At 36.9% G+C, this 13385-nt stretch overlaps 1 protein-coding gene across 4 annotated transcripts in view; it reads right to left on the reverse strand.

The window, feature by feature from the left end:
• igsf11 (immunoglobulin superfamily member 11) overlaps window positions 1-13385 on the reverse strand; it is a 97177-nt gene that overhangs the window by 31060 nt on the left and 52732 nt on the right. Inside the window, exon 1 of one of the 4 annotated variants that reach the window (XM_088427034.1) lies at window positions 10388-10460. The exons of the other annotated variants lie outside the window; for them this stretch is intronic. Within the exon in view, the coding sequence (XP_088283160.1) occupies window positions 10388-10400 (13 nt within the window). The 5' untranslated portion in view covers window positions 10401-10460. Of the gene's footprint in view, window positions 1-10387; window positions 10461-13385 lie in introns of those variants that run through there. 4 annotated transcript variants of the gene reach the window in all.

The following is a 13385-nucleotide window of genomic DNA, read 5'->3' on the forward strand; positions in this document are numbered from 1 at the left end:
ATTGACTGAGAAGTCAGTGGCTTTCTCTTACCAGCTGTCATACGTTAACATTCACGCACAAATACAGTACATCCACATTTTTACCAAACTTTTTGGGCTATGGTAACACAAAAGTTAACAAGCTCTTTGTGGACAGCTACTCTCTGCTGACTCCATCATGAAAGATGATCAGGCAAGTGATGTATGTTATCAGTTGGAGAAGAACAAGCGCACAAAATTAATAACCTACAAAAGCCATTTTAATCCCATTAAAAAAAAATCAGTTTGTTTTCTCCTCCACTACATCCAAGGCTTCATTCATCTTTTCATGTGACATTTTTTTGTAATCCATTACTCATGCTTAATAATGCATTGAAAATATTGGTGAACTATGTGAAATGTGGCATCAGCTTTCTGTTGTGATGATTTTCTAGACTTTAAGCACAAACAGTTTTACTATTTTTAGCTTTGAGTGCCTCTTCTCCTCTGTCTCCTTTATTTATATATATATATATATATATATATATATATATATATATATATATATATATATATATATATATATATATATATATATATATATATATATATATATATTCAAATATATATATATTCAAAAGTGTTTATCTAAGTTCCCATGTCTTCTGGCCTGATTTGATGTAAGCACTTTGAGGTACTGACCAACATGGTGGTGTGTTCTAACTAATTCTGTTCGCTGGCTCAGCAAAGCTTTATCATTCTGCACACTTGTCAAATTTACATTCTGGTTTCAATCAAAAGGAATGAAAGACCAACTTTACTGTACAGTAGCACGTATAAAGTAGACACTTCCTTCATTCTTATACTACTCAGCAAAATACCCATGTCAAAAAAAAAAAAACATAAAAGCTGAGTCAGTGCTCCAAAGGCAATCTGTGCCTAACCCTCAGGCTGCAAAAAAAAAAAAAACATGCTGCAAACTGAGGACCACCTACTAGCTTGCCACTGCACTCATGCGGTTATCGGAAATCAAAATTATAAATATAGTCAGTTGACTGCTTCACTGAGATAGGACTTGATGATAAGTAGTTGCGTGTTTGTATTTTGGTGGTTATTTAGAGTTTGCATATGCTATAAGTGTGTTGCTGTGTATTTTTGTGTGTGTCTGTGTATCGGCATGCGCCTGATGGAGCAGAGCCCCAATGCCAAGCACATCTGCTCCGGACGCCTCTGGCACTGCCATATGGCTAGCAAACACGCCTCCTCCTTCCTTTCCACAAAAGACAGAGTTTACAATGAAAACAGGAAATGAATGTGCGTGTGTACCGTGTAGGAGAGGCGCTAGGGGAGGAAGGCAAAAAGAGGCTAACAGCTGACAAGTGAGGAGTCACACGTGCTGCCCATTAGAAGAAAGAGGCAGCTCCCCTCCAAACAGACTAATGTTTTAAACACGCCGACACAACAGCACTTTTTTTTTTTTCCTCCACATTGCACACAGGCCTGGCCACTTATTACATAAAAGCTCAGCTGCTGTATTTTTACCTGGATGAAAGCACACCTCAGTGTAACAAAACAAAACAGATCATTGTGGGAGATTCAGGCGAAGGTATGTAAAGCCTATTGACAGTCAAATGTTTAGACAAAGTGTACCTTTCCTTTGCATACAACTGTAAGAATAGATTTCTAGGCACGTGACAAAAACATAAGTTCAATTATTTTGAAAAGCAACAATTTTTTCCAGCAACATGTACATCAGAAAGATTACTGTACATGACACACACGTCTACATTGATGACACCCACCCCAAAAGTGCAGTATAGACACGTTTGCGCAGAGAAAATCATGACCTGAGTCTTCCCTTGTACAGTACTTGGGAATTGGAACTTGACTTAATAAATGAAGTGGATTATTTTCAAAAGACTAAAATAATGTTTACATATGTGTGTGTGTGTGTGTGGCCGGTTCTAGCCCACAAATGGGTTTGATCCAGCCAGAAAGATGATTTTGGAAGTATAAAAATGAGCTGAATCTTTTTAATAAGTTAAATGTTTTTATGATTAATCGCAAAGTCAATATTTTCTGATTAATAGTAAGGGTGGGAATTTTTGTCCGTTGAATTTTTATTACATTAAGTTGTTGCAGAAATGAAAACTATTGATATTTCTCACTGTATTTATGTCAAACAAGATATAAATATGAACTTTTTCGTGTGAGCGCCGGGTGGTTCATCTCTGAGCATATCAGGAGCATCTGAATTGTTTGTAGCAGATAATTTTGTACAGTAGAGACAATATTTTCATTCAGTTGCATGTATGTGAATAATATGTGTTTGTGAATCAATTTGGAGTTTGCATACATTGTTTTGTATCTTGTATCTTCTTTAGCTTTATTTTATTTTGTTTTGTGGGCATGCTGAAGTTTTGTTTTGTGTTGATTACGGACCATTTTTTATGTTCTGTATGGAAAATCGTCATTTCATTTCTCATTTATTTTAATAAAGTCTATTTCTTAACAGCGAAGTCAAACTGTACAGTACTGTCCTCACAAACGAGTAAAAGCTTAGTCGCAACTTGACAGCAAGCTAAACTGAAGTGATGATGCAAGACTTCCTCATAGTAGTTTGTAGCTTTGAATGCACATCTTGGCGTCAACATCAGCAGAGTGAAACAAAAAACGAAGAAGGTAACTCAAATCAGCCATGTTCTTAAACTATCTGACAACTCGACAGCAATTGCCTTAAACAAACATCATACGTCAATTTAGCTTTTAAATATCACCTTAACATTTAAATAAACGACATAATGCATACAGGTGTTGCCCCTGTAGAGATTTAATACATGTCTTGATTGGCACGGATTTGATCACGTTCTCGTTTACGTTGATCACAATCTCGCAACAAAATAAAAGCATTTCTTCATAACGAGAGTCGGCTCGAACAATTTAAATGAATCTCGCTTGAAAGGCAGAACAAAAACCTTTAAACTCAAAGCCATGGGAAATAGACAAGACTGCTTTCAAGCAACACGAGCTTGACAATTTTGAACAGGCTGAATGGTGATGTCATAGCACATCGCGTAGGATGGAAGCCGACAGGAAGCATATCGATTTCTGTTTTATTACCCGTTCTGTTTGGTATTATGCTTTCAAGTAAGTTCTAACATTTTCTAACTCATTTGAACGTATTTGTAAATGCGTCAAATTTCTTTGTACACATTGGCACGCTTCTGAAAGCGCGCAGGTCAAAAAGTGTTTTGATCAATGTGATCACACTGAAACAATAGTGAGGTAAATGGCACAATGAGTTACCCCCCATAAATATCCCCCTAACGGGAATCTCGAATTAATACATTTCACTCAATTGCAATCGATTCTAAATTTCTGTATGCCAATTATGTAGAGGTTGAAAAAAATAATGATGACCATCATACGTAAATAATGGGAGAGCTTTCAAATTTGTTTGCACAACAGCGTGAAACATACTTCAAAGCATTTCTGTTGAGTGTGTATGAGAGAGAGCGAGAGGGATGTTTATTGCAAACTTGAAGGGAAAATGGTAAGACAAAACTCTAAAACCCATGAGAGTCTTGCATGAATGCATTTACCTACATGAATATTCAATAATTGTGCGGCAGCACAAAGGCAAGTAATCACTGATTTATTTATTCGTGTTTTTGACATGCTATGCAATTATAGCGCCACAGGCGAATTGTTTGGTTTCCACCTCCCCCGCCCTTCAGTTGTGCAACATTGATAGAGATGCCACTGGTTGACTCTCACGCCCTAATATTGATTTGGTAGAATCCATAGTGATGATTGTTCTGGTGGAAGCATAAGGGTGATCAATGAATGAATGCAAAATGATATGCTGCCTGCCCGTGTGTGTGCAAATTGCTCAGTAACACCATAATGTGTACTTGGGAACACATTTCTGTTCCAAATACGCAGAGTTTATTGCTACAACTCAAACCATCCCAAACTCCCACTTCACCCAAATTTACTTTCACCGTGTCACAAACTTTTGCTTGCCTCATTTCTTCCCGTCTCCAGAGAAGACGGCGATGACAGCTAGCCAAACTCTCCGCTCATTTAACATGCAGCTTGGCGTTTGATGGGATTCATTTGAATGTAAATGACGCCTTGCTGGTCGGAAACGCTTTCATTGGCTAAAGCAGTAGCAATTTCTAAAAATAAAAAATACAACCACCCTCACCTTGAAGTCGTAGCTGGTCCGCGGAGAAATAGAGCAAGGGGAAAAACAACAAGCCATGAAAGTCATTAGCAGCTGTAGCTACTGAAGTAATGAAATTACGTGGTCACTTGGTGAACGGATCAATATGTGGTTTGATTCTTATTTAGTCATTTTAAATGTCCACTAATGGGTCATTTGTCAAAGGTGACATTAACGGGGGGGACAAACAACTGAAGAGGATGATGCCGAACTAAGAAACCTGAAACTGTGGCGTAACAGATATTCTTTAGAGATTAGTCTTGTGGATAAGAGAGGGCTCAGTTCCTTAAATTCTTGGAAACCAGTTTGTTGCTAGCGTATTATTATTCTTTTTCAGACCTTTTCGGTGCAAATCAGGAAGCCATCTTCTACCTCGCAGAAAATAAACCAGAGCCGCATTCAATTTTAATGAATGGATGGGTGCAGAGGTCAAAGAATTACATCTCACTACATTTTACTTTGTCTTAAAACTTTCCGGGATTATTGGTCTAGATGGCTTTGCTATATTCGTCCAATCCACTGACATTTGAACTCACATGGCTTCCCTTCTCGCTTCACGACGGTCAAAGACCAGATCACATGGCTCAGTTATTCTTCTTTAGGACTTGGGGATTATTTGAATAAATAAAAGCAATGGGAAGCCAATATTGCAATATTCATTGACAGAACCTAAAGCCAAATCGCTAGAAATAAAAATTGCCATCTGTAGCCATTATCTTACTTTCTCAAATAAGATTTTGGACATCTCTATATTTTTGCTTAATTCATGATTGAATAAAGATCAATGACATTAATAAACAAAAACTCTTTCAGTATGCATTAGAAAGAAATAAAACACAATTTGATTCATCAATAATTTGTGGCTGTGTGTGCATTATCTGCCATACATTTTTTTGGAAAATAGGAGTGTATATTTCTGTAAATGGATGACATGTCAGGATTAAACCAAAAATGAGCAATGCAAAACATTCTAGTGAAAGGTACATCCGGTTTAAAAATGCTGTGTAATAGCACGAGGACACTGAGAGATAATGAGGCCGCTGGAGATGAATAAATATATTCTCAGTCAATGTTAGACCCATTTCTAGCCACACAGATCCACAATTTATATTTGCCTACATTTGCCCTCAACCTCTTATCCAGTAATCATTGTGTTTTATGAAGACAGTTCCAGCTTCCTTCACATTCAGGGGTTTTAAAGTCACAGTCTATTCCACATGCTTAGCGCTGCCATTGATTTCATGCAGTTACCCAATGAGAGCCATCGGCCTTTTTTGCACCTTAATGTCATACATCACATGAAATTGAGAGGACTTTTCCCTCTTGTCCTCTACTTATTTTATTCTTTGTACACCAGATTGAAACTCAGTTTCTCTGAATTGACAGTTATTAGCTCATCTTTGGAGGCTGTCTCTTTCAGTCATAAGTAGTTAGCCGTCAAAATGTCACCTATGTATTTTGCAAAACGTATCTGTCCCGCTCCCCTTGACGCTGCTTCAGATTTATTTTGGAAGGCTTTTCGGAAAGGTCTCGCGCTCACTCACTGTTCTCTCTTTGAAATAGGAATAGACTGATGAAGTATGAGATTGCCTCCACACCAATCATGTGATGAATGTGCTCATTCTGTGTGTAGCCCTGAGCTGTGAATAGCTCAGCTGATTATTGAGGGGTGTGTGTTCTTCTGGGTTTGTATGCGTACTGTGAGAATGGAGTGACGTGAGCACATTTGCTGCAAGCCAGTCAGGAGTGATGAGCGATATATACACACACACACACACACACACACACACACACACACACACATATATGTATGTATGTGTGTGTGTGTGTGTATATATATATATATATATATAATGTGTGTGTGTGTATTTTTTTTTGCTGAATTACATCTCCATTTTGTGTTTGATGTCAGCATGTTGAGCTTTCACCATCATAAACCCCTTTAGATGGATGCTAAGCTGTATTAATAATAATGTTGTGGTCTTTGTGCCCAGCTCATATGGATTTTCCATCCTAAAGAAACTAAAGTACAGGAGGCAGAGAGCGAGAAAGCCGGTGAAGAGAGCACATGGATCATGAACAGATCATGTACGAAAGGTTTTATATGTACTTACTGAAGAGACTGGCATTGGGCCTTGGAACGTACAGTTCGAAGGTTCTGAGTGGTTTCTCAGCTTCAGCCAGAGCACACGTATTTTGCAAACAGTATGCAAAAACCACTGCTATTCATACTTTATACAATATGATATGTATCGGGTTAAATTCTTGTTTTACTGTTTTTAGAAGATGGTTGTGTAAGTCGTAATTTACTTCTGGAGGATTTTTCTCCTCTTTGCTGCTTGATCACAGCGCAATGTTTTATGTACACAATTTTTTAAATTTCATATGCACAGTGATACCTCAAGTTATGAATGTAATTTGCTCCACTTTAACTCTGTAAATTGGTTTAACTTTACCCTAATGAAATGAATGGAAATGCAATTTTTCTATTCCAAACTAAAAGTTATTTCAAATTACATTTTATTTTTATTTTTATTCAGTGTGTACTCGTACAGTACAGTGCAGTACAATATATTATAAAAATTGGTGAAAATATACTTCCTTATAAAGAAATAAAACATTAAATGACTAAGTGCTCTTAGAGAACAGCAACTCCACTGAAAAAAAGTTTAATTGAAAAATTGCATCACAGTTTTAGCCAGATGTTTTTTCTTTCAACAGTGTATAACCCTAAAAAAAAAAAACCCTCCCGGGAAACTTGTCTTTTTTTTGCCACGTTAATCAAAGAGCGAGATGGCTATTGTTCCAAATGTGAAGCGTAACTTTCAGCAGCACCCACAGCAGCATTATATGCTGTGGCAAGTTTTTTTTTTTTTTTTTTTTTTTTTTTTAAACAAACACTTCCACAAAACAAACATATATCATACATACTGCCAAACTGCAATGTTAATCAGAAATTTTTTCAGTTTTAGAATTTTAATTGGCATATGCGTGTGTGTACGTGTGGGCAGAGGAGTCCCCCAAAATAAATAAAAAAATAAATAAACAGCTTTGTAGGCTGCGGAGTTTTAGGCGTGCGTTTTGTTAGGGGGAAAGGGATTGTCATTTACAGCCAAAAGTAGTCTAAGTCTCAAAGTAGACACAGTTGAACTACACACTGAAGTTACACACTGACTCAATGATGGCAAGAGAAACAAAGCATAGATCCATCTGCTCATCCAGGCTAAGATGGTTTAAACAACGAAACATGTGAAATTTAAAATTCAAATGTAAAACATAACTAGTAAAGCTTGTAAAAGCAGTGATTTGTTATCCAATGTTCTACTGTACTTGTACATTTAGCATATTGTTGGCATTGTGTGGAATTGAAAAATTAACACTCATGTGGGGACTGACCAATAGTACTTAGTCATTGAAAAAAAAAAAAAACATATTTAGATATTGGAAGGTTTCCTCTTGATAGCAACAAAAAATAATGCTGATATTCACCAAATGTACATTGTATTTGATGTGTCCAAGAATAGATTTTGTACAAAGTAACAAATAAGTAAACAAAATGGCATTATTTTCGTACAAATCAGAAACTCAGACAATCCCCATAATTAGCGCGGGACTATTGTCATAATGTGGCTTTTATCCCAAAAAGATGTAAAAGAAAAAATATATGCTATAAATTACAAAAAAAAAAAAACTTTTAGAAGCAAAACTAGTTCCACTTTCTGCTCTGTGTAAAATTTCTGTGATCATATGATTAATTATCGACATTTTTGAAACTGATCAGTTTATTTCGGCTCTAAGTTTGGAAACCACTCTAAAATCTTGAAAAATTCTAAACTATTTGCCTTATTGCCTTTAACAGGAAACCTTTATGCAGAATGTTTTCAAAATAACAAATAATCCAATAATTATATAATAATTGCCTGCTTGATCAATTTCTATTTTTTAAAACAAGTCGAAGAATATTGGGAGTGGCCCCTGCATTCCGGTCTGATAGTTTTGTCTGATTAAATCATTGCTTCTTTACATTGGTTTCTATTCTTTCCTCACATTTGCACTTACACATAGACAAACTGATCCCCCCAGACTCAACTCAGAGCCTGTCAGTCTTGCCCCGAGCTTTCTCAGGGGACTCGCACACACAACGAGACAATCAATGAGCTTGTGTTTGTCCAGCAACATTTTCCCCTCCCACACAGTAGAACGCACCCCCACCATCCGCACCATTGAGTCCGTGGACCATCCCTGGACAGTTGATACACTGAAGGTATCGATTGATCCATATTAACGCGACGTCCGTGAAATCCGCAGGCAACAGAAGGGTGGAAAAGGAAGTCAGGAGATGGGAATGAAGAGGAGGATGTGAAATGTAGTTTAATAAGGAACGGGAGTTAAGAGGAGATTGAAAGGAGGCCAAGAAAAGAAAGAGGTGATGCATAGTGCCTCTGACGATACTCCAAAAGGTTCATGTCAGATTTGAGTAAGGCCTGCATTTCAGTGTATGCTCTTATTGAAATGTTAGTTGCTTGGTGCCAAACTTCTTTTGCTTGTGGATGGTTATGCAGCTTCTAACTGCCGCCCGGTGGGATTTTACAACTCTGAAATAAAGCATAATAATGAAGCGGTTGGAAAGACATTGATAAGAGTGTCCTACATTCTTCTCAATTAATATTTGTCATTCATCATTTTTCATGCAATGAATAGTTTTCTAATTGTGTTATTGCAATGTATACTTCTGTGTGAGCTGAAACAATGCAGACAGGTCATAATATTGAGTGAAAAACGGAATATGAGACATGCAGGATTACAATTAATTAGAGGTGTGCCCAAAAATTGATTGACAAAATAATCTAGAATTGTTACAATTCAAACCCAAGATAAAATGTCTCGAAATTTATTAAAAAAAATAAATAAATAAATAATCAGCGCATACCGTGCCATCAATCTGAATCATTTCAGCTTGCTGATTGAGGCGTCTAAAAAACACACCTACAATTACGCTGTCATTGTACAACTACTCAACATAACAAACTTAATTATTTTCTAACAAATTGACACTAATATATATATATATATATATATATATATATATATATATACACACACACACACACACACACACACACACACACAGTGTATATGCAGAGGTCGCCTTCTTGTGGGGAGTTTGCGTGTTGTCCCCATGCCTGCCCAGATTCCGCCCACATACAAAAAACATGCAGGGGTACGGTAGTTTATTGAACGCTATATGTAAATCACGAATGATTGTTTGTCTTTACATGCCCTGAAATTGGCTGGCAACCAGTTTAGAGCCTACCCTGAACGTCTACTGCCTGAAGACAGCTGGAACAGACTCGTGAGGATAAGCGGTTAGGATAATGGATGCATATTTATTTATTTAATTGAAATTACTAATATGTTGTTAAATTCAGTACACTTTGTCTGCAGAGCATGATTTTCACTCAGCGTTTCTTCCCATGATGTCACGGGGTATGCGGGTGATAAAATCAATTCACCTCATGGCATTATGAGGAAAAAATACAACATTTAACATTCAGTCTGCAAGAACATTCAAACATAGTTAAATATTGGAACGTATTTGCAAATACATTCAGACGAAAATGTCAGTCAGAAAAGCACTCTAACTTAACAGTTCCACGTTTCCCTACATGGCTACATTGTCTCACTGACTGCAAGTCTCCTCGTACAGCTTCTCCATCTCTCCTGCAGTTTTGATTGCATGATAACGTTCACGCCATATTTTATTCACTCTGCTCTTTTTCTGAGATGTGTGCTTGTGTGTGCACTATTCTAATGTACGTGAACCTACAAACATGCACAAAAGCACATTTAGATGCATGCAACACACAAAAATATGCACATACACCATTGATGGCAACTTAGCCTGCATGATTACTGTGACTCTAAGCTGCTTAGGGGTTCTGTCCCATCTGGCTCTGGTGTTTGTGGCATCATTCAACCACCCACCCAGCCCACATAACACACACACACACCCACACACACAATCACACACAAACGTCACTCCTTTCCCTCAACCTCTTTCCATTTCATCCTCTATCATGCGTTTTCACCAACACACACACAAACAAACACACATGGACATTACAGAGGCGGAGCAAAAGGGATGATAATCCTGCGTAATCTGGGTTTACCAACTATTAGAGCTGTGCAGCGTTTTCTTACGTAATCTAATCATCAGCAGAAACGTGCAGTCAACCACCGGAGTTTGGTTGTGTGTTCATGCCGGAAGCTGGAAGCCAAGCCTCCTCATGCCACCTGGGCCATGTGGGAGAAAATGCACACACAAAACATGCTCAGGCCAGCGTTTCACACACAGATTTAGATTACTGCGTAATGGCCCACATATGCGAATGAGCTTTAATCCGCGTGCATTGTGGAGTTAAGGAGGTGTGTAATTTGAAGTTCAGTGGGCATTCAAACTTCAACACAACAACTAACAACAAGGACAATATTTTCCCTCTGCAAAGGACTAGCGCAACATGCACGCTAACTGTGCACATGGGCTGAGTTTTCTTTCTTTTGGTATTTCTGCTCCACAGGCAAAAATAGAAAGCTGTGTTTCTCAGCATGGTGTGTATAAAAAAATCAAGTTACACCTCTAAGCTGATTTCAAGTCGAGTCTACTTTTTGCCACCAAATTGGCAGCTGCACCTGGGCTATGTAATAGAATATGCCCTCCATCTGCCAGAAGGACCCTGGAAGTGAGATGTGATCTGCCAAATTCCCAAGTACAGCAAAGGACACTTGCCCTCGCACAGAAACAAAAATGTGCCAGGTATTATGATGAGCTCACAGGCGCCTTCCTTGAAAAATAAGGGCCCCAAAATTTGCTTGGACAAGTGATTGAATAATGTTCACTTAAGCATTTATGCATTGTAGTACAAAGGGTTCTACGTCTCAAGTGTTGTTGTTTTTTTTTTTTTTTTTAATTGTCAAAGGCAGACGCAATGAGTAATCATCCAATAATTGATTATAAAATTATTATTGTTTTTGAAACTTTATAAATACTGTAGTTTCCTTTTTTTAAAAGATTTTATAAAAAGATTTTTTTAAATTTGATTTTATATTTGTGCATTTGCTGCACTATCAATTTGAAATAAAGTCATGTTTTTAAACAAAGGCAAAATAAAACGTGTTTTTAAAATCCTATTCAACAATTTGTCTACTAAACAATTGATAATAATAATTGATCATTTTAATATGATTATAAAAATAATGATTAGTTATAGACCTAGTTTAATGCACTATATACTGTAATAGTTTAGTTTCTAGCTTGCCGCAAACTTTTTGCGACCTCAACAATGTATATAATTTAAATTACATAACAGAAATGTTGAGCATGCACAAAAGAGTAATGCAGAGACGGAAATAACTTGGTAGCACTGTTTCCTGGTTTTGAATTATTGATGGGACATAAATTGGTGTGTTAGGGCAACCAGAGACACCGCTAACTGTAAATACTGTATATGTATATTTTCAGTTCATATTGTATGTTTACTCTAATTCACGCAAAAATAACATCTTCATTTTACACTATGCAGTGCAGGATAGAAGGGCAAGGACAATTTGGGTCTGATCTGAAAATTATATGGATGCTCATTGGATGATCATTGTGAGAAGGATAATTCCATATGATTGGATTGGAATTGTATGAAAGAAGATTTGGTTGTCTTTTACTCCATTTATAGTTAACGCATTTGAATTTCTTAGTCTATAATATTAAATGTAATAACCTTAAATTGTGCAGAATGTATATTTTTCCACTTTCTAATAATGCCACAACCAGATAGCATTTTTGACACTATACAGTATTTAAATAAAGGAACTGATACTCAAATTGAAAACAGTCAGCCATGAAATGTGGATGTGTTAGAAGTAGTTGGAGTGGTGGCAATAGTAATATTAAATTAAATAGCTTATATTTACATTTTCCATACACAATATTATTATTGAAGAGACCATGATGTTTTTCGTAAAATGCTTGTCCAATTAAATATCCGGTTTCACTGAAAGTGCAGCAAATGACTGACACCCCCCTCTTCCAGAAAAAACAAAAACAAAAAACTGAAGGCTCAATTGCACCAATTTTGGCAGTGCAATGCCAGCAATTTAACAAAACCTTTGTAAAATACCTCGAAAGGCTCTTCAGTTGAATTCTTATGAGGTGTTGTCTTGGATATATTGATCCAAACACGTACCTTTGTCTGTGCAAGGTATTTAAAATGAACAGGAAACTGAAGTATTCTTTTTTATTCTATTTTCTATTTTTATTCTGTTACCCTCATTTTTTATGCATTAGTTCTTGTTTTGTTTAATGATTTCATTTGAATAAACTTACTGTTTTTATTGCGTATGTTATTGCATGATGAATATAACCACGTGTATAGCATGTGCTAAGCAGCAAAGACTGTTTCAACGTGCTGTATGAATACATTTGGGTTGTGATGGGGTTTTATTATTGTTGTTTTTATGGTTGTATGTAAAAACTACGTGAGTCAATGTTCTCAAATTCCAGAGTAAGAGTATCTTTGGCAAGTGTGAATACTGAGCAAATATCAACATGCTTTTAGCAGTAAGAGCTTTCTTCAGTTCGTGCTGCATGTGGGACAAAATTGTCCCATCTTGGATGGTGGTTTTCAGCACTTTTACTCTGAAAAGCTCTTGAGGATTTTCCTAAATGTCTATGACAGATTCCATTTCAGTGAGAGATGTCATTGGGGTTTTTTTTGTTGTCAGTCTCACAGACAAGCCTGTTAACAAATCTTTTTTTTTTCTTTTTGAAAGCTACAGGCACTAGTAAAGCAAAGTGAAAGGAAGTAGAGTTCCACTCTTGTGTGCATACAGATGTGGAAACACGGTGACAGAGATGGAGAGCGGGGTGTGAGTTGAGGCACCCATCACAGTGAGAGGCTCACATTATGAATGATTCATGTGTTCATGTGTTTAACGGTATATGAAGACCTTCCAATCTCTCAAACCGATCAACCACACCCCCTCCTCGCTCACACCAAGAGGAGTTAAAATGCCTCATGGTAGTAGAGATTGGAATTTTCACAAGAATGCAGAGAAATGCCCTGCACTACTTTTAACCACATAATAGGATGTTCAATCATATCTGCCTTTTTTTAATGGTTCACAAATCACTTGCAGCAGCTGTGAG

Source organism: Hippichthys cyanospilos, chromosome 11, assembly GCF_059441005.1.
Source record: "Hippichthys cyanospilos isolate Australia breed blue-spotted pipefish chromosome 11, RoL_Hcya_1.0, whole genome shotgun sequence".
Taxonomy (NCBI): domain Eukaryota; kingdom Metazoa; phylum Chordata; class Actinopteri; order Syngnathiformes; family Syngnathidae; genus Hippichthys; species Hippichthys cyanospilos.